Raw genomic sequence first — 26,554 nt, forward strand, 5'->3', positions numbered from 1 at the left:
TTTGGATGCCTACCCCATCAGTAGATGACTTCTGTTTCTCATCATCCTGCCACTCCCCTAATGATGCGCTCATTAAAGATAGACAGGTATTTCTCTACAGATTTCATTCTAGAGAATCAGACCTTTATATCCAAGTACCTGTTCCTGCAGATGTTTACTGTTTGAATATCACTCAGAGCAATACATGTATCTCCAGCCGTAAAGGCACTTCCCTACTTCCTACAGCCATTTTCTCTTGCCTGTATTACTGCAATGGTCCATAAGTGGTCTTTGTTGCCTTTAGCCTTGCCCTTTCTTCAATCGAATCTTCTTGCTGCAGACTGTGCAGAGGCATTTTCCTAAAATGCGACACGGATCAAGTCTCTCCACTGTTTAAAATCTCTCAATGACTTCTCATTTCCCTTAGAATAAAGGCAAGATTCCTTAATGTAGCAATCAAGGCCCTTTGTGACCTGACCCCTGCATGCCTTCCTTTGCCTACCCATTGCCACTCCCCTGCTCACTGCTCCTGTTGCCTTTACTCTAAGTTTCTTCCAGTTCCTGGAATGACCAGTGCTCTTGATCTTGGGTGACCTCAGCCTGCAGAGGCTTGAAGAAGGATTTCAGTTCCCCGGCCAGAGACTGAAGTCAGGCTGCAGCAGTGAGAACACTGAATCCTAGCCACTAGACCACCAGGGACCAGTGGCCAGTGGCAAGGCCAGTGACAAATAAATTTCCACAAAGAGACAGAAAAGTAGTGAAACAAGTAAAGTGTTTATTAGCGGAAAAAAGAGTATGTGTGAATAGGCACACACAGGCGGGCTCAGAGAGAGAGTTGCACCCTCGTGGTAGTTTGAATCTCTTACATGGGGCATTTCTTCCAGGTTTCCTTTGGCCAATCATCTTGCTTTGCCTGGCTCTGAGTCAGTATTTGGTTTATTTCAGGGTCCTCCCATGTGTGCGTGCGCATCTCTTAGCCAAGATGGATTCCAGCGAAGAGGCCTGTGGGTAGGTTGACATCACTTACTATGGGATGGCGCCCCCCTCCTTTTTTGTCCTTCAAGGAGTCTTTCTCTGTGTGTGTAGTCGGGAAACTCTCCTTGACTTGGAGAATGAGGAATATGTGGTCTCTTTGTCTCTCATCTGGGCAGGGCTCAGCTTCTCCTCCCTCCTGCTATTGTCTTCATCTTGGTGTATCTGTCCGCAGGGGACAAACTCCAGGTGCTCAGCCTGGGGCCCATCTATCTCCTGCCTCACTCTCACCCACTTTGAGGTCTTAGCACTTGCCTTCTCATCTTCCTGGGACACCATTATCCTCTCTCTTTTTTGGAGCTAACACTTACATATCCTTTAGATCCAAGATTAAATGGCAGATGCTCTCGTTAGAATCTTTCCCTGATGTCCCAGCTCTGAGATTGGAGCCAATTCTATGTGTTCCCACCTTGCCCTAGATATCTTCTGTCATGGAGCTTTGTGAATACTGCATTATCATTGCGTATTTAATTAATTGTCTCCTCCGCTAGACTATAAGTCCCTTCAGGCAAGGAACATATCTATTTTATTTAGCTGAATTTCTAGCATAGTCCCTAAGTTCCTGTTTCTATTGCTGCCTACAAACTACACTAAAACGTAATCACCTAAAGCCATTTTGTTTTACTCACAATTCCATGAGTCAGGAATTCTGAAAGGATTCACCTGGGCGATTCATCGCCAACCCACATGGCTTCCTCTGGTCGTTGGGGCTGTGAGATCAACTTTGAAGTGAGTTTCTTCACTTACATGCCTGACGTTTCAGTGCTCCGTGACCTCTCTCTGTCTCCTCATGGAGTCTTATCCTCCAGGGGCTCTCCACCACAGCCCAGGCTTCTCATAACAATGTGCCTGCTGACAAAGACTGTAAATTGACTTTTAAGTATCGTATTTTATTGCAATCCAAATTAAATAAAGGTTTTCATCCTGGGTGTGTTACACACTCCATATTGAAACAATTATCCATCTTAATCTCTTAAATAACTTCAGCTTTGGCATATTCTTCGTGTTTCTTCTAGTGCCACACACAGATGCATTAGAAACAACCCAGAAATGAAAAATAACACATTATACTGAAGAACTGTGTATGTGTATATATATATATATACACACAGTGTATATATATTACATATGTGTATGTGTGTATATTTGTGTGTAATAACACCATTCTTAGAGGAAAGGCCATGGCCTTGGAAATGGAATGTGGGATTCAATTCTAAATTTGATACGTACTAGTTGTGGGGACTTTGGCAAGGTCCTTCATTTCAATGTCCTCTGAATTTCAATCTCCTCATCTGTTAAAATAATAATAAAATAAGTACCCTGGAAAGTTGTTGAGAAAATTAAATGAGTTAACATTGTAAATACTTAGCTGCAAAGTAGGTGCTCAATAAATTAGTTAACTGTAGTATTTTAGTAATCATTCATTTTTAATGCTTTCCATTTGTGTTAATAAAACATGTTTATTGAAGTGTCTCAATTCATTGGGATAAAAAACACAACACTTTTTTCTCCAAACAACTGCCATGCCACCCTAACCACTGTGCTATATTGAACTTCTGTTTCCCTCTCTATAGCAGGTCCCTAAGTTAGATCTTGACCAGATCCTATATGGTTTTTTTTTTTGTTTGCTTTCTTTTAATTTAAGACCCGGTCCTGTTAATTTTAAAACCATAATCATGCATTTCCAGATTTTTTGCAGATGATTGCACATGCCTGTGGCCATGGTGGCATGGAGTAATGGGCGTGTTCTGTTTTTAATCACTTCCTTCCTCGCTCTTCCCAGTGCATTCTCCCAAGTGCTAAGGCAAGGAAAAGGGCACATAAAAAGAGCAAAGTAGATGAGGAGCCCGTCTTCTCTTTGGTTAGCCCGACGAACTGTTCTGTCTCATCTTGCTCTATGAGTATCACAAGAATGGTGAGGGAAGGGGGCTGGCACCAACTTCCTCCACTGATGAAGGACTCAATCCTGGACAGCATCGATAGGCATTTGTAGTCCTTGAACAATTTAGCCACATCTTCGGGTGGCCTACCAGTCAGTGGCATTCATGCCATATCTCTCCTAATCTCCCAAGCCATAGGGTCACCAGATTACACTAGATCCTAATGTCACTTACCCTCCAACACTAGTGCTTAGGTTGGCAGGCTTATTTGGAATCTATCCTCTTCTCAGGAGCACAGAATTTGAAGAGGTGTTGTCATGACTCTTCCAAATGATATTCCCCTTATGTCATCTTTTTAACCTTGCTTAGAGAGCACTGGGACTGTTGAGCACATCGCTAAGTAGTCCTCCAAGTGGAAATCACTATATGTGTCCCTTTTTTCAGGCACTTTCCTAATTAGGAGTTAATCTCTTGGCATTCTCCAGCCTTGGGTATAGCTTATTTCCACAAACCTTGCTTTCCACTAATGTCCAAACGCTCTCTACCTTCTCAGTCATCTTATATTCACTGTGTGTGATGGTGTTGCAGGGTAGGAGAAGGACTGCTTTTCCCTGATGTTCCCCAGATCTGTGGAGAGATGGTTGAAACCAGTTATTGGTAACTGTGAACTTAAATTGTGGGATACTGCTTCATTTTGTCCTGAACTTTGGCCCTTAACTTCCAGAGCATCAAGAAAAATACCTGTAAGCATTCTGTTAAACAGGTGGAATAATGGTAAAAGCAATATACTTGCAAATAGCTAATAATCTTTATAAGTAAGTAATTTGGAGAAAAACTGCTCTTGGCTCTTAGACCTTTTTAATAGACTAAAATCTAAAGGAAAATGTGTCATATGCTCAATGCATAATTTTTTAATCCTGTAAAATTCTACTCTATAGTCAAAATGAATGAGTCCATTTGCTTACAATGGTGGGAATGGCAGTGAAGGAAAGGGAAAGGAACATGTTTAGATGTTTATGGAGCAGCCTGTTTCAGGACTGATGTCTGCTGTCTTTGGTCATAATAAGCTGTCAATAATATTCTATACACTTTAGGACACATACATAGGTGTCAATTTTGAAATAGGTATTACTTACCCCTGTTTTAACTGAACGTAATCCAAAAGATAAAAACATAAGAAGACTTATAGATAGATGAGTATATTTCTATTAAGCTTGAATCAAAAAGTAGCCCAGCGTGCTTAAAAGTACCTCTGGTTTTTTGTTTTTGTTTTTGTTTTTGTTTTTTAAACATCTTTATTGAAGTATAATTGCTTCACAATGGTGTGTTAGTTTCTGCTTTATAACAAAGTGAATCAGCTACAGATATACACACGTTCCCATATCTCCTCCCTCCCGCATCTCCCTCCCTCCCACCCTCCCCATCCCACCCCCCCAGGCGGTCACAAAGCACCATGCTGATCTCCCTGTGCTATGCGGCTGCTTCCCACTAGCTATCTATTTTACATTTGTACCTCTGGTTTTGAGGTAAATTTCTTACAACTCAGAATAAAACCTACACATGCTCTGATTTCCAGTTGTTTTTCCTGAACAAATTAGCTCCACGGAAGCAAAGACTTGTGAATTTCTTGGTTAATTTATGCTTTTGTGTCCTAAGCAATGAGCTAAGCCATACCTGTTTATTCATTTTCCTGCAGACGGCAGCCGGTGAGCCCTCCTCCACCTCCACGGCCGATTTCCCCACCCCATACCTACGGCTACATTTCAGGACCCCTCGTCTCAGATATGGATACGGATGCGCCAGAAGAGGAAGAAGACGAAGCCGACATGGAAGTAGCCAAGATGCAGACCAGAAGGCTTTTGTTACGCGGGCTTGAGCAGACCCCTGCCTCCAGTGTCGGGGACCTGGAGAGCTCTGTCACTGGGTCCATGATCAATGGCTGGGGCTCAGCCTCAGAGGAGGACAACATTTCCAGCGGACGCTCCAGTGTTAGTTCTTCTGACGGCTCCTTTTTCACCGATGCCGATTTTGCCCAGGCGGTGGCAGCAGCAGCAGAGTACGCTGGTCTCAAAGTGGCGCGGCGCCAAATGCAGGATGCTGCTAGTAAGTCGTCCGCTTTTCTCCAAGCTGGAAAAGAAAATTCGATGTGCATTTGTCAGTTGCTGATTATCTCCATAATCTTATGCCCTATATGAAATGCAACTATTATTACTCTTTTTTTTTTTTTTGGCTGCCTAAGGAAACCAAGGTCCAAGATGACGATGTAGCTTGCTTATTCCCTTTTTCATAGCAGGCTTTTTAAATCTTCTATTTTATTTTTATTTAATAAATCCTATGTAATGTGAGTGAAGCTACCTGAAAAGTCTTCATTTTTAAGATAGTCTTAGCAAATATATGTACAATTTCTTTTGGAATGTATATGGTCAATTAAATGAGGTTTGTGTTATATGGTTTTTTTTTAAGATGTAAAAAGTCACCAAAATAAAATTCATTGAGGTAGTTCTCTCATCCCACTTAATTAGAAAGTGTCTAGGAGAAATAGATAAACGTCCGGAGGGGACACTCAACCATTGGAAACTGGGCTATTTCTCCTTAACCCCCATTCTCTTCATGCCCTCTCAATTAGAACACTAATTTAATTGAGAAGATATAAAGATGTTTGTAATATACACACATTTCCAGGCATAGGTATGTTCCACACTTAAAGTATACATTGTTAGTCTAATAATTTGGAGAGCAAGTTAATCCAAACGCTTATATATTTTTTCCATCTATTTTCCCTTTTCATTGCCAGTAGCCTGTTTTCAATTACTATATATCCATTCTTATGTTTTAACCCATTTTTACTTATCTCCCACTCCCAACTCTGTTTAGAAAGTAAATTGTATGAGAAAGAAAAAAAATTAATTTAAATCATACATTTATCCCATGATTTTCATTTCTGTAGAATGGAATATGCACATATATACATTCATATACATGTTGAGTGTATGTGTATATTTCTGGTAACCAAGAAAATATGAATAGAATAAAAATAATGTGGTCAACAAGAAAGAGAGCTATTTCTGAGGAAGACTATCACAACAAATCAATAATTGCTATTTTGTTGTTTTATTTTTCTTAGTTTAATAAGTATCACATTGGTAGTTTTCCATGTTCTCTTCAGATATTGGATTGGTCATTGTTTCTTACCAGTGTAGAATATATTCAGAGAAAATTTAACTCACATCATAAAGTTTTCTTTTCCTATATATTATTTATCAAGAACGTGTTGCAGGAAAAAAAGTGTCTACTATCTCTCAAACTATTATCATAGAATGCATACTTATTTCAGCCAGCCCTATACTTTATGATATTCAACCAAATTTCCTTTTTCTCCCCTAGTTGCTTCTGGGTATAATAAAATAAGTATGCAAACATATCTATCGTTCCTAATAAATAAATAACATTTAACTTTATATATAGCTTTTGTTTCTCCTTATTTTTTAATCTTCTGTAAAAAAAAATAAGTGAAATTAAGCATCTCAAACTACTGCTTTCAGATTGCATTAAGCGTGTGTTTCAGTTCATTAACTCAACAAGACATAGAAATAATGTTGAAAATTCATCTGCGAACGACCTTATGCCTCAGGGTCTATGAGCGGTAGATGGCCTTACACAATAGAATGAGTAATGGGTTCAGTCTCAGCCCTAATTCTCTCTTTTCATGGATATGTAACTTTAATTGTAATAGTCTCCATCATAGCTAAAAAGAGTTTGGTTTAATATTTTATTGTACTGTAATTTAGTGGCTCTTCTGGTTTTCATTTGGTTCATAATTATAATGAACTAAACAGGCATTGGACTCTGCCTATTAAAATGTTCTTTTCAGGAAAGGGTGCTGCTTATCATATGACTTGAAGTTAATATGAATGAATAATCCAATCACATTGCTTCTCGCTTGGCCGCATTAATGTCTTTTATTTAATATGCTTCCGTTAGCACATTTAAATGTGTTGATTTTACTATATGTGGCTTCTTCTGTTTATAGCCAAAACACATATTGTCTAGGTCTCTCTGAGGTTTCTTGTAGTACAACAGAAAGTTCTGTATTTGAATCTCTGGAATTTCAAGGAACCAAAATAACAAATGTCAAGTGTAAGGCCAATAGATCTCCACTGCCATTATGGATTAAATATTTTGTGCTGTTGTAATATGTCTCTGTAACAAAAAGCCAGAGAATTGGAGAGCACCGCCGTGCACCATGTCTGATTAGCAGATTCATTTATCACCTGTGAATATTGTCCCTCTAAAATCAAATAACTGAAAACAACTACCTATATACCATCACCAAAAAACATAAAAGTCTCTGGAGGGGTCACTTTAAATATCCATAGCCAGCAAATAAATATCTTGTGAGAGAAAAGGGGTGTGAGTAATTTTTGGCAGGTCTAAATATGTGAGCTAGCTTAATTCCAGGCCACCTTAAGAGAAAATACCTGAGAATGTATTAAGATACTAGAAATCTGTCTTCAAAGAATAGCACAAGCATATTTGATTAAAATAAGGGATGTATTTTGCCCTATTCATTCTTAGAACATGAATTTCTTAAGGGCTCTGGCTATTCCTTTTGAGAAAGCAACAGACATTGGATATATTATGTAAAAATTTAATTAACATTTTTGTTTAACCATAACACTTTAGTGAAGGTAGATGCAACGGTCAAAATGCTTTTCTTTAATAAATAGGTATCAGAATAAAAGTACCATGGTTTAAAAAAAAGAGCCTGAAAATGCTTTTAGGGTATTTTTTCCAGTGGATAGCTCAAGCAGAATAAGAAGAATCCTATTGCTTGCTAGAATAGTTTATTTAAGCTTTTTTTTTTAAATTAGGGATGTTTCTAGTTTTAGTGTTTTATTTTGATTATTACTGTTAAATTAAATTAAACTTTATTGGTGAGTTTGGCTCTGATTTTTTTCCTCAGGCCGCCGACATTTTCATGCATCCCAGTGTCCTAGACCCACAAGTCCTGTTTCCACAGACAGCAACATGAGTGCTGCGGTAGTGCAGAAGGCCAGGCCAGCCAAGAAACAAAAACACCAGCCAGGACATCTGCGCAGAGAAGCCTACACAGATGGTAAGTCCATTGAAACGGATGGAAACATCTATGAATCTCTCCTCTTTACCCTGGCACTCTAGGACTTGAAAATGCATCCACTGACATTAGAAATTACATTAAAAATTCATTAAACAGTAAGCCTCATATTACTTATAGGAATGATCGACTTCCATATCTTGTCAGGCATCTCAAGTCCCTGAAGTTTTCTAGTAAGTAGGTTATTTAAGAAACTAAAACAGTGTATAATACTTTTAATATTCTTAAAAGGTTATTATATAGTCTTAAACAAATAGACATTATTGTAGTTGAAGTAATGGCATAGGGTTAACCTTCATCAGATTCACTGATAACTCTTCCGAAATGTCCTCACTTTTTTTCCCGGGGAATTTTGCATTCAAATAGAAGACAATAAGCTCATTTGAACATAAATTCTAACTATAATGGTGTTAAGAACAGTTAGTTTGTGCCCCAAAAGGCAAATCGAATCATCTTCCTTCATGCCTTCACATACAGTATCCACTCTCGCTGAAGAAGTAAGGCTTGTATTCTCCAGGGAGCACAGGAGAATACCGCAAACATTGTGATGTTGTCTAGAGAAAGCCTTTAATGAAAGTGCCTCAGGTGGCCCGACATTTATTAAACTGCCACCTTCTCGTTTTATAAAACAACCCCAAGGGCTTGGTTGGAAATTCATGTAAGATAAATTCTCTCAGACTCACCCATCTTGTCAAGTTTGCTGAATCTGCTAAAGGGTTGGGGGGAGAAGATTGTCACAGGCGCTGTTACCCACCCCCTGGTCCTCTCAACCACAACCTGATAGAACCTTCATTACCAGTCAGCAATGTTTCACAAAGGGCATCATTTTCCATTACCATATGAAAGACTAATGTTATAGATCCTTATCCAAGGTTACAAGGAAGGTTTTCTGAGGCACTTCTCTGGTTCCTGCCACTTGATAGAAAAAATTTAATACAAAGCTCACAGCATGATGAGCACAAGTAATTTTGCAATGAGTGGCTGTCCATGCTATTATCTGTACTTTATTCGGAGTATTTTCTCTCACTAGCATCTATCTGATATTAGACTACATTAAATACTGGCATGACACAGCGCACCTGGGCCTCCTGGATCCTGCCCAGGACTCTTCTGTCAGCGAAACTGAGCTGTCAGAATAGTATCTGGTTTTGAAGGGTTATTATAGTGGCTTTGTGCATGTTTCCCTCGGTGAAGGGACAAACACTAGGTGTAAATCCCCAAACTCTATTGGCAGTTTTACATTTATGGGATCCCTATAATGGCATTTTACAAGTTTTATAGCTCTTCTATCAGTTTTATTTATTTATTTATTTATTTATTTATTTATATTTATTTATGGCTGTGTTGGGTCTTCGTTTCTTGGCGAGTGCTTTCTCTAGTTGCAGCAAGTGGGGGCCACTCTTCATCGCGGTGCGCAGGCCTCTCACTATCGCGGCCTCTCTTGTTGCAGAGCACAGGCTCCAGACGCGCGGGCTCAGTAATTGTGGCTCACGGGCCTAGTTGCTCCGCGGCATGTGGGATCTTCCCAGACCAGGGCTCGAACCCGCGTCCCATGCATGGCAGGCAGATTCTCAACCACTGCGCCACCAGGGAAGCCCCTTCTATCGGTTCTTATTATCTAGAAGAGAGTGCTCCTAACAGAAAACTGGTCAAACATCAAACCTTGATGTAAATACATCTAGGTTGAATACATCAGGGAAAAATTCTGGCCTAAAGGTTTGTGTAGCTCTTTCTACCTCTTATTTATACTTGTTTCAAGGGGCTTCTGGCATTGAGTGATGCTTTTAAAAATGCTTTAAAACTAACACGGTATTGTGAAGCAATTATACTCCAATAAAAAAAAAATGCTTTAAATAATGTAAACATGCCAGTTAAAGGGCATAGTGTTGCAGTTACAAATTACACTGTGCTTGAAAATTGTGATCTATATTTATTGCCCCACGTTCTGTAGTACTTATTTCAGTGTGTTTAATAATTAAATATAACTTCTAACTAATCCCTGAATAACAGCTATTAAATTGAATGATGAAGCAACCAAGTTTTTTTTTAAGTTAATTTCAGAAATACCAAAGAAATATGTTAAAATATTTGAAAGCGAAAAAGTTAATAAGAAATAGTATTTAAATTTCTAAATGTTCATTTCACAAGTGATTATGCAGAGTAGTCATAATATATACCACATTGTAGAAGCCAGTAATTATTTTCTCTAAGTCACAAAAATAGACAAAATTGAGATACAACTAAAGCTGTTTTTTAAATACTAGCTTTACCTTCCTTTTAGCATTTTGATAACCAACTGTCTTTTAGTTATGTTTACTGTACTAACAAGTCTTGAATTTAATTCTGGATGCTTTCTGATTCGGTAACGAAAAAAATAACAAAGCTCTGTGTTATTTTATACATTTCCATAATGCATATTGATGAACAAAAATCATTTAAGTGCAGATACTTCTTAATGCACCAAATAAAAGAAATGCACATACTCTTGATAGTAGTGATTATAGCATGGAAACAAACATCATTTTATCAGAAATCATTTTCTCATTTTTTGAAAAAAATATTTACAGTCCATTCATGAAGAAACTCAATTGCAGATACAATTTGTACAGTTATTAAAAGAAAGAGAGAGAGGAAAGGGAAAGAAAGAATGTAAAGAGCTGCCAATTGTGAAAATGAGAATTAAATATATTAGTAAGGCCTGGAGGGTTTTTTCATTTTTGCTTTTTATGATTAAAATACATCAACTATGATGGATGAGTTTGATTATTGTCAATAGACTTCTTATGTGAGCTATTTTCAGTATATGGTATGTCAGTCTTGAGTATGCAGCATCTTTGTAAATTTTGTTCAAATTATCAGTTTCCTTTGCAAAATTTTTGTAAACTCTATAAGGAGAGATAAAGAGTGGCTGTGTCTGAACTGATAAAGAGTAATTTGTGATGATCGTTGCCAGTCAGCTCTGATTAGTTTTCTAGGGCTGTCCTAACAAAATACCAGAAACTAGGCGACTTAAACAACAGAAATTTATTTCCTCACAGTTCTGGAGGCTAAAAGTGCAAGATCACGGTGTAGGCAGGGTTGGTTTCTTCTGAAGCCTCTCTTCTTGGCTTGTAGATGACCGCCTTCTCCCTGTGTCTTCACTTGGTCTTCCCTCAGTGAATGTATGTACCCTCTTCTTATAAGGGCACCAGTCAGGTTAGATTAGGGCCTACGCTAAGGACCTCATTTTAATTTAATTACCTCTTTAAAGACCCTGTCATCAAATACAAGTCACATTCTGAGGCACTGGGGATGAGGACTTCAACATATGAATTTCGGAGGGGACACAATTCAGCCCATAACAGCCCACAAGCCCCTAATCCATGGCACTGTGGCCATACCTTGTTTGCAGGTAAATGCTGGGTCTCATAAACACCCAGGGAGTCCTCATTGCAAAGCAGAAGACTGCATGCTATTGACACACTGACAGGCAGGATCCAACTCTTTATTTATTTCATATTTGCCGCTCCCAAGTTTAACCCAGATGAAGGGTAGGATTAAAATATATGAATATTTATCAGTCAGACTTTTATCGACTTAAAGCCAAGCATAAGTGCATTTCTAGGACCTTCTAATTGATTCTTTCCACCACTTTTCAACCCCTTCTGAAGCATTTACATACTTGATTTAAAAACCAAATCTACATTATTTCTCCAGCTCTACTTTTCATAAATTATAAATTCACCACCCTCTTTGGAATGATGCTGTTTTGACTTGATATATCATTAATTACAAGGTCTGGGAATTTAAGTAGTTAAGTAAATAGAGTGCTGGATCTCCATAGTGAGTTAATGCCGGCAGAATTGTCTCCATGTGTATGTTCTTATGTATTACTTTACATGCATTATATTGGTATTTAGACAGTCTTGTATAAAGAATGGTGTTTATATGATTGTATAAAGAAAGAGCCTATACATATATATGAGTTCCATAATCCCATTTGTTAAACCCAATTTTAGCTATTAGGGGTATGAATTGGATGAAAGTACTATTTATCACTTAATGAAATATAGAATTGTTTATACTATGATAATCCCTGATTTGACTCAGGGATTTTACAATACCTAAAAAAGAATTTATTTGGTAATCTGTTTATATTAAGAAATTACGCCCACCAGCATTCCCCTCTGTCACTTATCTACAGTGGCAATTATATGCAGGAAGTTAGAACTCTTAAAATTATCATTGGATTCTCTTCTCTTTTTCTACCTGTATTATAGATACAGGTATATCTATATACCTATATAGAGCATCCAGTAATAGATTTTGTCTTGAGAGTTATAGATTCCCAAGGCTTTGTAGGATCTTATGATAGTGGTAATCATCAGCTTTGCGATCCAATAAGCCCAAACATTTTATGATTTGATGATAGTGGCAGTCATCAGCTTCCTGATAAGCTGTGTTTGCAATCAGTTTGAGTTTGTAACAAGCAGATAGTGCAGAAATGAGCCTGCAGTCACTCATTCGCTCTGCTTCCAGGTATGTTCTGAATTAGGCTTTTCTCCTCCTCCCATTGTCAGTCCCAGGCTCAGTCTGAACTTAGAACAGCTCAGCCTTGGGTCTCTTGGCTTTGAGCCACTCACTACAATCTGTCTTCTAACTCTTTGGTTATTTTTAATAAACAAGCAGCAGATGAGGGAGAATATCATGATAGTACTTTTTTAAAAGTGTTGTTTTAAAAAAATTCGTTAAAGTAGTAAAGGAGGAAAATCAACACTAGTGACGATGGCAATTTATGTTGTAGGACAAAAAAATCTTTTGATTTTCCCAGATTCTTGGGAAAATTAATGCTATGGGCTGTACTTTGGCCACCCTTTTAGATAAAAAGGATTGAGGCTGTTTACATGAAAAGGAGAACGTGGTGAGCTGTGAGAACTAACAACAACAAAATGCAAGTTACAGTCTGACCACTTTTAATAATGGAGTCCTAAGTAAAACAGCTGGTAGTAAGATGGTACCTCAAGCTTTCTACTTTCAAAAACCAATACAACAAATTCTAATGCCTTAGTTATATAGCACATAAGGTCAAAAGAAAATTAGTTTTTAAAAAATTCATATCTACTTAAGGAACAAAAGGATTAATTATTTTTTTAAAAAAATACAAGAATGAGAAATACTAGATTAAAACTGATGCTTCCTAGAACCCTTAATTTGCTATTATATTAAGAATTTTCAAGGCACAATTTTAATATTCAAGAGTTTATTATGCTGGTATATGTAAATGATAGTCAGTAGACCATTGCTAATAATAGTAAAATATCTGGAAATAACCTAAATATTCCTCTGTAGGGATTGATATGAATAATGATATATTCATAAAACAGAACATTATACAAACTTTTCATAAAAAGAGGTAACTATATGTACACATATGAAAATGTATACAACTACACAGGTGAAAAAAAGTGCAATCCCTTTTATGTTACTAAGAAAGAAAGACTGTCACATTCTGATGGGCAGACAGCCACTCTACACAATCCCAGATGCGGCCATTTTACATAGTTCCTAATGTGAATGGTGTTCCCTGGAGTTCTGCAACTTGGCAGCCCTGCTTTAGATGCATAAATAATTTCTGGAATGATCTATAGAAACCTATTCAAACTGATTACCTCTGCACCAATACTGAGGATTTGAAATGAAGGTGGGGAGGTATAAAGGATTGTATTTCCTAGTCTTTATGTACTTTTGAATTTTTACCATGTGAGTGTATATTTTTTGTGGAAAATCTTAATGTTAAGTTTGTAATAACTAAGCATTTAATACATGTTCTGTACATGTTTTAGTTGACTTATTCTATCACATAGACATTTCTCTACAAATATGGAAACATTACCATTTCTAAAGTCATGACTAAAAAAACTACACTGATAATTCCCAAATCTCTATATCTCTGGTTTTGACCTCCCTTGAAATTCAGATTTTATGTACAACAACCTGCTGGACATCTCTATCTGGATACTTCAAAAGCTCCTCCTATCTACTTTTCTAGAATGGAACTCACGGTCTTCCTTTGCAAACCATCTCTTCCTCATCCCTATATTCCTCATCTTCAGAGATGTTTCTCTCATTCATCTGGTCAACTATGGCAAAAATCCTAAAAGTTATCTAATGGATAGTCTTCCCCTACTGTATTCCATTGATCATTAAATAATACTGATTTTTCTTCCTTTTACTTTCTGAAACATATCTACTCTCCATCTGAACAGTCACCAATACAATTCTATCTCTTATCATTACTTACTGAGTTATTAAACTGACTTCTTGGCCTCCTGGATTCAAGACTTTCCTTTTAATCCATCCTCCAGACTACAGCCAGAACAGCCTACAACTAGAATCTATTCATATTCTTCTACTAACTTTCCAGCTATTACTAGGTTATTTATTTCTTTTCCCTGGAGTATATACATAGGAGTCATTTTAAAAAAATAACACCACTTAAAAGAAATGAATTTTCTAGATATCAAATTTTATGCCTACTTTTATCTTTAAGTATGTCTATAATAGAAATTGAATTATATATAATATCCAATTATACATAATATATTAATATATAATTATAGATATAGATTAAATTAATTTATATTTATACTAGTGATCATCTAGTTTAAAATCTGTGGCTGCATATACAAAGTGGAGAGATCCCATCAATGAATGGTAGATTGTGAACATGTGATAGAATGAAATAGTAGTATAAACAACACTGAACCAAAAGTTAAGAATTTGAGGGTATTAGTCCTGGTTCTGATCATATTTACTTTTAAGATTGGGAAATAACTTAAGATCTATGTGTTTGAGTTTCCCTATCTACAAAATGAGAAAGGATGCAGGGTGGATTAGGGATGGCAAATAGGTCTCAACTCAAGTGCCAGCCTCAGTCAATTTGAAGTGATTGCCTCAAGCGTAAGGGTATCCATCTGGGATCAGCAACATTATGCTGAAATCAATTAGGAAAATCTGCCGTGGTCGCAGTAGAGAAAGTTATGGCATATATACCCATGTTAGCCAACCCAAGACCAGATAATCATAGTCCCAGCTCTATGATTCAATATTCCTGTGCTAGATAAAAATGAGAGTACATTAAAATTGTTGGTCAATCTTATTCCTTGGTTGCCTTCAGTTGTTCCAGTTCATTAAGTTGTTCCAGTTCATATTATCTCACAGTTGAATGTGACTCTAATGGCAATGCTAATGTTGACAATTTTATAAATGGCAAACTTTTACAATATTTTAAATATTTCTTTTTAGATCTTCCACCTCCTCCTGTGCCACCTCCTGCTATAAAGTCACCCACTGCCCAATCCAAGGCACAGCTGGAGGTACGACCTGTAATGGTGCCAAAACTCCCTTCCATAGAAGCAAGAACAGACAGATCATCAGAGAGAAAAGGAGGCAGTTACAAGGGGAGAGAAGTATTGGATGGAAGACAAGTTGCTGAAATGCGACCAAATCCAGGTGACCCCAGAGAAGCACAGGAACAGCAAAATGATGGGAAAGGACGAGGAAACAAGGCAGCAAAACGAGACCTTCCACCAGCAAAGACTCATCTCATCCAAGGTACTGATTTAGTCAAGCAGCCAATAAATATAGATTGAACATGTTTGCATGGTACTCTGCTAGGTTCTTTAGGATCCTGTGCAAAGGGTGAGATTTAGAAATTTGCTCTGTGTTGGAGGAGACAGGCATGCTCCCAGATAATTTGAATACAGTTAATTCTAATACATGACATATGCAAGTCTTCCTTGGAGAGGTGCCAATTCAATTGAATTTTAAAGGAAAGCATGATTTCTACAAGTTAGACAGGGAGAAGGGGATATCTGGCAAAGGAAATAAGTGGTGAAAAAATATGAAAGTGGGAAAATGAATGTTTGGTGAATACTTATTTACAGTTTGGCTGGAGAATTAGATACTTGGGGCCAGGGACAAATGGTAAAAGATAAAACTAGAAAGGTGGTTTAGCCTGACTGGGAAGGCAGAGAATACTATTCTGAAGAGTCTGGGATTTATGATATAGGCAGTGATGAGCCAGCCAAAAATCTGATCGAGAAATTACATAATCAGATTTGTGTTTTAAAAAAATAACTGACAGCACTCTACAGTGAAGGAAGAGTCGGGAACTGGGTAGCTGAAAGTATCAGAACGTTGCAAAATAATCTAGGTATAAAATATGAAAGCACCGAATTAAAACAGTTATGCAAATTAAAAGGAGAAACAAGCTACATAGGCATTTCAGAGATAGACCTTATAGGACTTGGTGACTAATTGAATGTAAAAAAGTAAAATGAACTAATGGAGTAAAAGAAAAGTTACTCAAATGTTAACTAGATGGCTCTCTATGACTAGTGGAACATAATTGTATTAACCAATGTAAAGAAGAATGGGGAAAAGGATAAAAGTCTTGTGGAAAATAACTTCAGTTATGAATGGATTAAGGTACTGACAAGAACACAGATATGAAGAAAATCAATAAGAACTTAGAGAACTAAGTTTAAAGATCAGGAGAAAGGTTGTAGGTAGAGAGTGGATTTTAGAACCAGCAACACAAAGGTGAAAATTGTTTGAATTACAAAAGCTAAATTATCCGCAGTGATACAGTAGGTAATGTTTAACAATCAGTTCTCTGGAAAGAAAACAAAACAAACCTCCAGTTTGTAGCCATTTGCTTACTTCTGTTGTGTACTTACTCCCAAAATGGCTAGTTTCAAGCTACTAATATGAAATCAGTGTATGTCGAGTTGGGAGGAGACGTGTACAGTAAGCTCCTATGAGAACATGTGAGATCTCTCCAACACACCACAGTCAGAGATGATTGTATTTAAAGGTTACCCATGGGGAGAGGGAAAGGGGGAGGGGCGGGATAGGGATGGGGAATTAAGAGGTACAGTCTACTATGTATAAAATAAATAAGCTACAAGAATATATTGTATAGCACAGAGAATATAGCCATTACTTTAAATAGAGCCTAATCTATAAAAATATAGAATCACTCCGTTGTACACCTGAAACTAATATAATGTTATAAATCAACTACACTTCAATAAAAATACATACATACATACATGTTTGGCAGAGGGACATTCTATATAGAAACTGAGGTGAATCCACCCAGTGATATAAAATAATCAAGCTATCCAAGCTAGAAAGAATAGTATCCTAGGAAGAATGGAGATAGAAATTTTAAGATAGGAAGGAATATAAAACGCCACAGAAGTGAAAGGTGGGTGTGAATGGGGGTGAGGGGTGAGAGAATGGGTGGAGGACACATAGATTTTACAAAATGTTTTTTGTGGGTGGTATTTAAAAGAACTGTTTTTAGTGGAGTAGTCAGAATAGAATCCTGCCTGTAGGGGGCTGGAAAGTGAATGGAAGTTGTGGAAGGGGGGTGAAGAGTATGGGCTTTTTGTAGAAGGTTGGGAAGGAGAAGAGAGGTCGAGGTAGGGTTTGACAGGAAGGCAGAATCTGTGAAAATGTTTTAGGATAGGGTATTTGAACATTATTATAGAATAAGGAGAAGAAACTATTTAGGCAGAAGAGATTCAAGAAAAGGAAGGTGATTGATGAAGGAATCAGGAAAGAATGATGGGGAAATGAATCTTAGAAGGCTGTAAGTGCACTTTAACTACAACTGTATTTTCAAAGCTGTATTTTGGTAAGATTAGACATCAATCTGTTGTTCTATTTACTACGGGCATCTGGTCATTAGCAACTTCCTTTCAATATGGAAGACAGTTTCACTTTGTTCTGTGACAGAAGCCTGAATCCCTCATCCAGGCATGGACTCAGCAGTGAAGTGACGGTAACGCTGTGCATTCCTATGTGACCGCAGAGTACGTGGTGACATCACCACAATCTGAAGTTTGAAAAACTTTGCTTACTTTTATCAGTTAAGCCAAAGGTGATCTGAACTTTTAACTTTGTGTGATTATACTCCAAGTAGTGATTCATAAATTATGAAATTTATGTCTGGCCTGAAAGTGCAGACCAATTTGCTGCTCACAGGCAACCTTCCTCCAAAGTAAGCTCAATTCTTCAGGAGAAAATTTTACAACTCAGAAAGATCTTGGTGTATGCAGAATTAGAACAAAGAGATGAAATTATGTGTCTTTTAATTATCATTTCTGTGCATTGCTATAATTTTAACCTTCATAATTCAATTTACACTATTTATAATAAAAGAGGCTCCCTGATTTACATGTGTAACAAATGGTTATTTTTAATTAAGGAGAGTGGTCTTCTAGATTTCAAGGTCTGATCTTTTTGCAGACATTTACCTCAGTTAGTTCAATTTATTTCTACATATATCAAACATCTACTGTGTTATTAAGCATTGTACTAGTTCTGAGATTTATGTGGAAACATGAACCTTGACCTCAAGGAGCTTATAGTCAGAGAGGGAGACAGGTATCTGTAGATTCACAGGTACACTCATATTCTTTTTTTAACATCTTTATTGGAGTATAATTGCTTTTCAATGTTGTGTTAGTTTCTGCTGTATAACAAAGTGAATCAGCTATACGTATACATATATCCCCATATCCCCTCCCTCTTGCATCTCCCTCCCACCCTCCCTATCCCACCCCTCTAGGTGGACATAAAGCACCGAGCTGATCTCCCTGTGTTATGTGGCTGCTTCCCACTAGCTATCTATTTTACATTTGGTAGTGTACATATGTCCATGCCACTCTCTCACTTCATCCCAGCTTACCCTTCCCCCTCCCTGTGTCCTCAAGTCCATTCTCTGCATCTGCGTCTTTATTCCTGTCCTGCCCCAGGTTCTTCAAAACCATTTTGTTTTTTTTTAGATTCTATATATATGTGTTAGCATACAGTGTTTGTTTTTCTCTTTCTGACTTACTTCACTCTGTATGACAGTATCTAGGTCCATCCACCTCACTACAAATAACTCAGTTTCATTTCTTTTTATGGCTGAGTAATATTCCATTGTATATATGTGCCAGATCTTCTTTATCCAGTCATCTGTCGATGGACACTTAGGTGCTTCCATGTCCTGGCTATTGTAAATAGAGCTGCAATGAACATTGTGGTACATGACTCTTTTTGAATTATGGGTTTCTCAGGGTATATGCCCAGTTAATGTTTATGGTGCTATGATACTTGAGAGTCCAGAGAGAGAAAATTAGCCCAGTCTTGTGGGAGATGGAATATAAAGAAAGACTTCTTGATCTTTCCTGGTGGAAATGACCCATAAGCTGAGTGTTCAGGATGGGTGGAATTTAGCTTAAGTAAGAAGAGTGGATAGATTGTTCTGGCAGAGAAAGTCAGCATGAAAAGTTGAGGTACATTGAGGAGGCTATAAGAAATTCAGTATTACTAGACATTAAATGTGGTAAAGTGGTAAAAATGAAGCTCTTGCGGTAAACGTAAGCTTAAATCAGAGAGAGCCTGTAGTTACTATAAAAGGAAGGTGGCTGAGTTAAGCCAGTTTAGAGGGAAGTAACTCAAGAAGCAGAGACCTGTTAGAAGGTATCTTCAACCCCCAGAAGAGATGTAGAGAATATAAACCAAGCTGTGGGAGCAGGGATGCGTGAGTGGGAAAATTCAAGAAACTTTTTAGAGTTAAAATCATCCTTACATGTTATATAGTTGAATGTGTGGAAAAGATACATTTTAAGGGTTCTGGGGAGGTTTGTTGGAAGGGAGGGAAGATCCTGAAATAATTCCAGTTTTCTGTCTTAGGTATCTTAATGATGAGTGATGTCATCATTAGCTATATTAGGGAATACAGAGCGGGAAGAAATCTCAGAGAAGTGGACATGGTGAAGTCAGTGTTCAACATGTGGAGTTTGAGGGACCCTCAAGAAGGAAGTGTTCAACCAGGCAGAGCTCAGGAAATGTAAATTAATAACTCATCATGATGAAATAGTTAAGCCACTCGTTCATTCAATCAGCATACTTATTGAAGACCTATTATATGTCAAGCTGAGAGTGTATCAGTACACACAGCAGAGAAAAATATCTGCCCTCATGGCAGCTATATTATAGAAAAGTTTACAATATGAGAGAATGGATGAAATCACCCAGGGTGAGTGGAGTAAAAGGTTTTTCTGTACACACACACGCGTGTGCACATGCACACACTGGGCCAAAAGTAGAAACCTGCAGGAAGGGCATCAACATAAGGGCATCTGCATAAGAAGAACCCACAGAAGACTGGCCAGGAAGGAAGGAGGGATAGGAGCTAAGAGAGTAGTCATGTTTAAATTGATAGTGGTTTTCAGATGAAGGGCAGTGGGAAGTCCAGAGACGTAAGGGCTGAAACATGATTAGCATTATCAAAGTCAACAGTGAATTTTCTCAGTTTCCTTGTAGTAATGTGGGCATAAGTAGATTTCGGTGGGACACAAAGTGAATGGGAGTTGTGACGACCAATATTGAGTCCAGATTGCTTTTCAAGAAGCTTTGCTAAGCAATCAGTAGAGAAAGTATTGATTTATGTAGAGCACAGACTTAGGGGAAAGTTTTTAGCAAACGAGATATTTTGTCATAAAGTAGTTTGTCAAAAACTAAATTCAGTAGAAAAAGGTGGATGAAACAGGGACTGAAGATGAAGGTCGCAGAGGACCAAGTGCCGTGAAGCTAGGGTGCAGGTGTAGTGGTCCACATGGACTGTGAAACGCAGAGAGTCAGAAGTCTGCGTCAGGAATTAAATTTGTGATGCATAGAACAGGAGAAAGGTATCATCAAGGTGGACTACACAGGCTACATAACTCGACTGCTTGGCCCTCACAAGAGGAGGATATTTTTGTGGAGGAGCCGTGATTTAGAGCTGGTGTTAGTGAGCTAAAGGCAAACCTTCCTCCTTCCACTGCAGGGAACTTCAGTGGAAACCTCAGGGGAAATCAGATTTCATTCGGGCAATGTGGGCCGTAGAGGAAGCTTTTAGAGGAGGAAAACAAAAGGGCATGAGGAAGAGGTTTTGTTTTGCTTTGTTTTTATGTGTTTGGTGTCCAAAGGGTAGAATGGATAGGCTTTGGAGAGAAGCGAGCAGTCGGAAGATGCATCAATAGATGCAGCACCAAATTTAAAGCAGTATGGAGACAGAAATTCAGGAGACAGCACTTAACTGGAGTGGCTTGTTTATATTTATTTATTTATTTATTTATTTATTGGCTGTGTTGGGTCTTCGTTGCTGCATGCAGGCTTTCCCTCTAGTTGCAGCGAGCAGGGGCTAGACTTCGTTGCGGTGCACGAGCTTCTCATTGCAGTGGCTTCTCTTGTTGCGGAGCACAGACTGTAGGCGTGTGGGCTTCAGTAGTTGTGGCACTCAGGCTCAGTAGTTGTGGTTCGCGGGCTCTAGAGCACAGGCTCAGTAGTTGTGGCGCACAGGCTTAGTTGCTCTGCCTCATGTGGGATCTTCCCAAACGAGGGATTGAACCCGTGTCCCCTGCATTGGCAGGCGGATTCTTAACCACTGCACTACCAGGGAAGTCCCCAGGAGTGGCTTGTTTTTTTGTTTTGTTTTGTTCTTATTAATTAATTTATTTATTTTTGGCTGTGTTGGGTCTTCGTTTCTGTGTGAGGGCTTTCTCTAGTTGTGGCAAGCGGGGTCACTCTTCATCGCGGTGCACAGGCCTCTCACTATTGCGGCCTCTCTTGTTGCGGAGCACAGGCTCCAGACGCGCTGGCTCAGTAGTTGTGGCTCACGGGCCTAGTTGCTCTGCGGCATGTGGGATCCTCCCAGACCAGGGCTCGAACCCATGTCCCCTGCATTAGCAGGCAGACTCTCAACCACTGTGCCACCAGGGAAGCCCCAGGCTTGTTTTCTGAAGCTAGCAATGATGTCAGGCTTTTGAGAGTCAGGGTTTCACAACTTTAAATATGATGTTGAAATGGTGGTTGGCATCTAGGAAGTGAATCCGGGCTTGGCTCTGTTTTGGTGATTCGAGAAGACTGGGCTTTTTTTCTCTCAATGCCTTATAATTCCTTCATAATTTACATAGGGACATATTACAATGTCTCACTTGTTTTCACATCAACACTAGCAGCTCCTCTGAGTGTAGATACTATTATCACTTTTTTAGAAAAGTTGAGACTAAAGCCTAAAATAATGGGAGATCACATAGTGAAGGATAGAACTGGAAGCCATGTCTGACTCCAGGTTTGGTTTCCCTCTTTTAAGGATGTTGATCTCAAGTGAATTTGAGGTGGACAAGAGCTTATGAGTAGAATCAACCAAAATGCCAACCACTACTAGGAAAACAGCAAGTTTGTTATTTTCATTTTCAAAAGACATTGCTGCCTTGTTCATTACTGTTATAAAATGTCCTCATTTATTCCTCAGAAACACTGATGTTTCCCCATTCAGAATTATAGATACAAGTGATACATTATACAATGAAATGTACAGTGGTGTTCATATGCACTTATTATATTTCATTACACAGAGGATATTCTACCTTACTGTAGACCTACTTTTCCGACATCAAATAATCCCAGAGATCCTAGTTCTTCAAGCTCAATGTCATCAAGAGGATCAGGAAGCAGACAAAGAGAACAAGCAAATGTAGGTCGAAGAAATGTTGCAGAAATGCAAGTTCTTGGAGGATATGAAAGAGAAGATAATAATGAAGAATTAGAGGTATCTGTAATTTTTTTCAAGTTTCCCAACATTAGACTAGTTTTTATATCAGTCTCAAAGTTAAAAACATCCATCAGTCTACAGAAATGTTACTATTTCATCACAAACCCTGTCAGTGATGCCAGTAACTGAAATTCTGAGAATTTAATGATTTTTTTGAAATGTGTTCCAAAGTTTTAAATGGTAATAACAGCTTCTTTTTAGGTCTTAGGGTTCATATTTATCTGTAGCTATTCACATAGGAAATATATATGGCAAAAATGTTGTTAGGATATAAGAACTGTTGATCTAGATAGTTATGATTCATAATATTACAGTAAATAATAAAAACCCAGTAAGGTGACAGAGTTATCAGGTGTGAGTGAGGGTGTTTTGCCTGTGTTATCTGCCACCCTAGTGATCACTGGGGTTAACCAGGATGATCTGGCCAACTATCTTTCATCTTCAGTCTTTTGAAAATGGGAACCTGATACTTGACACTGACCTTCCCAATCTTCTTGAGTCAAAGATACACTCCTTTGTTGGAATCTATGGGTAGTGTTTTAAGATAGAGTTGGCAGTAAATCACATCATATTATAAAATCATCTCCTGTTTTTAAGATTGTGTTTTCCATTTAATAAAAAAACAAGTTGGGAACAAATTTATCTTCTTACAAATATATTTAATCTCAAGCAGATTGTTTAAGTTGAGTGTTAAACTAAAACTTTTTATAATAGAAGATGAAAAATTATAATTAATTATGTCAAATTGAATTTTCTATAATGCCCAATGTATCAATATTTTGATTTTGAGGTTTGGAATAAGAAGGCTTTCCTTTTGCAAATGCTGTTAGAAAAGTTATTTTTTAGGTTTTTGGTTGTTTTTCTTTAGAAGAGCCCTTTTGGGGAAAATAGTCATCATAGACAACCTACTACTTAAAACTAATAAAAATTGAGCTATAATGTTGAGTTGAGGCTGGGGGAGTAAAGAACTTGTCCTCTTCCTTCTCCTCTCACCCTGTGCCACACCTGCCAACACCCAGACACTCTGTGGAACACAGTCTAGTACTTGTTAGAGAACTATTAGATTTGCTATCAAAACCAGCTAAAATTGACAAATTAATATGTTGCCATGAGCATTTCTAGTGTAGCTAGGGAATGAATGAAGAAACACAAACTATAAGAATAAAAGCATATAAATAAATGTGAAATAAGACAATACTCTAAGATTTATTTTAAAATTTAACAAGAACTGATCTCTTACAGGAAACTGAAAGCTGAAGACAACCAGAGAGGCTTGTGAGATCTAATGTGAAAGTTATCACTCAAGATGCCTCATGTCTGATGACATATGACGCCAGATAAAATGTTCAGTGCAATCAGAGTGTACAAATTGTCGTTTTTATTCCTCTTATTGGAATACCATTTTTTTAAAAATTTTATTGGGGTTTTATTGTTGTTGTTTGATCCCTATCCTTACGAAGAACCTCCCTATTCCCCTCGCTGTTGGAACAAATCATTACACCTTGCTTCCAGCAAGAGAAGTGTTTGACTTCTTGCTTCAGTCATCAGCCAGCAGGAGAGAACAAAACAGTTCTTTTGCATTTGCCCCTGAGATGTGGCATTGCACTGCTTATATACCAAGCCAATTTACAGCAAAATATTGATCAAAGATTCAAAGCTGACTAATCAACCTCATGTCAAGGGCTCTCAAGATATAATCTTTCTATAACCAACTGCTAATGCAAACTAAAACATAACTTCATTTTAACATGATTTTAAAATCAGTCTTTCATACCGCCCTCTGCTGGGAGAAAAAAAAAAATACATAGCAAATGCAGAACAACCACAAACAATTTGAATGGGGTAGAAACATTGTAAATATATACTCTTTGCAACCCCTGGTGGTACTTTATTTTGTCTTCATTTCAATCATTGAAGTATATTCTTATTGGAAATGTACTTTTGGATAAGTAGGGGTAAGCCAGTTGGATCTCTGGTTGTCTAGTCATTGTCATAAGTCAGCCAAGCAAAAACCTTGTTCTATTTTTCAATCAAAAAGCAATTATAAATGCATATTACAAACAAATGGATGTTTTTAATGACCAATTGAATAAGGACATCCCTATCTTAACTGGCCTAAATTTCTTCTGGTAGTGTCAGTTCAACTTTCAGAAGTGCCACTTAAGGAAGTTTGATTTTTGTTTTTGTAATGCACTGTTTTTAATCTTTTTTTTTTTTTTTTTTTGGTTTTAAAAGCACAATCACTAAACTTTATTTGTAAACCATTGTAACTATTAACCTTTTTTGTCTTATTGAAAAAAAAATGTTGAGAAGCGTTTTTAACCTGTTTTGTTAATGCTCTATGTTTGTATTTGGAATATTTGAATGATGACAGATGGTGAAGTAACGTGCATACTTTATTGTGGGCCATGTACGCAGTGGTTCTTACTTTTCCTGGACTTAAAGAAAAAAAGGTTTAAGTTTGTTGTGGCCAATGGTGAAACTTACAAGATTTCCTTATAAGCTCAGATAGAGGCATTACTTGCTTTGAATTGCCAAATGATGCCCTCTGACTGTAGATTTTTATGATCCTTTTTTTGTCATTATATAAATTTCATTGACTTTATAATTGGTGCTATTGAAGAAAAAAAATGTACATTTATTCAAATATAGGTATCAGGCCTGACCCCACTGGAAAACAAAGCCAAACAAAACTGAACCACAAAAAAGAAAAAAAAGCTGGTGTTCACCAAAAACTAAATGTGTTCATTTAGATAATTTGAAATTTACATAGAAAAGGTGTGCAGTACTAAGGGAACAATCCATGTGATTAATGTTTTCATTATGTTCATGTAAGAAGCCTCTTATTTTTAGCCATAATTTTGCATACTGAAAATCCAATAATCAGAAAAGTAATTTTGTCACATTATTTATTAAAAATGTTCTCAAATACATCATTCTTTCTTGTGTTGATTTCTTTTTTTTTTGCATTGTGTTATCAAATGTATTCCATTTAATCACAGAGTTGTGCTGTCTTAACATGTCACCACTGTATTATCAAATGCGTAAAAATTCTCTTTTATGAACAGCCAGGTTTTACTTGTAAGGAAAAATTCTCATTTTACTTTTCTGAAATTAAAGATATAAGATGAGTCATAAACTAAAAGTTAGTCGTTTAATCAAAGAGTAACTTGTCAATATTAAGAATGTACTAAAATGTTTATGTGTATGAATCTGAATTTCAGTTAACCTATTTCTGAAATAGTCAGGATTCAACTACGATAAATCTGATTTGTAAAGTTTGGACTACTTATGTTTTGTCAACAAGAAAATTATGTAAATCCAAAAGGTTTATCAGTAATTATCTGCTTTCTGGTTACCAATTAATGTGAAATTTTAAGAATACAATACCTATCATATACCAGGTTACATATTATTGTTCATTAGATTAAAGTTAGCATATTCAGTTATTCAACTTTGGATGAATGAAGTGGGCATCGTGTCTTGGAAGTTCCAAGAGCAATAGAATTTAGTGAAAGTTTTTTTCCTATGACTTATACATTGCTAAATTTTGTGTTCATCACACTTTGAAAATATGGAAAAAAATTGAAAACATGGGGATGGTAATTTGAAATTTAATTTTACAAAAATGAAGTAACCACCAGCATCTACCTAGAGATGAACAGGTCCATAGGTCAAGAAGTCAGTTTCCAAGCTATATCAAAGAAAAAAATTTGGAGAGATATGTTTATGGCCTAATTTTTCTTTTTCTTTTGGTGAGTTGACTAAAATTAAGTTAGTCTCTCTTTTGTAGTATATGATATACATACAAATTATGTGTATCAGAGGGCCTGAGTTTGACTCCCAGTTTTGTCATGGGCTGTGTTTCCTTGGACGTATCACTTAACCTCT

At 37.3% G+C, this 26,554-nt stretch overlaps 1 protein-coding gene across 1 annotated transcript in view; it reads left to right on the top strand.

Moving 5' to 3' along the window:
• Positions 1 to 25,594, top strand: part of ROBO1 (roundabout guidance receptor 1) — a 382,889-nt gene extending 357,295 nt beyond the window's left edge. Inside the window, exons 25-29 of the mRNA XM_059921364.1 lie at positions 4,588 to 4,994; positions 7,855 to 8,007; positions 15,310 to 15,618; positions 22,467 to 22,660; positions 23,906 to 25,594. Coding sequence (XP_059777347.1) covers positions 4,588 to 4,994; positions 7,855 to 8,007; positions 15,310 to 15,618; positions 22,467 to 22,660; positions 23,906 to 23,920 — 1,078 coding nt within the window. The 3' untranslated portion in view covers positions 23,921 to 25,594. The remainder of the gene's footprint in view (positions 1 to 4,587; positions 4,995 to 7,854; positions 8,008 to 15,309; positions 15,619 to 22,466; positions 22,661 to 23,905) is intronic.
• The last annotated feature ends 960 nt before the right edge of the window (positions 25,595 to 26,554 follow it).

The sequence above is a fragment of the Balaenoptera ricei genome, chromosome 4 (genome assembly GCF_028023285.1).
Source record: "Balaenoptera ricei isolate mBalRic1 chromosome 4, mBalRic1.hap2, whole genome shotgun sequence".
Taxonomy (NCBI): Eukaryota; Metazoa; Chordata; class Mammalia; order Artiodactyla; family Balaenopteridae; genus Balaenoptera; species Balaenoptera ricei.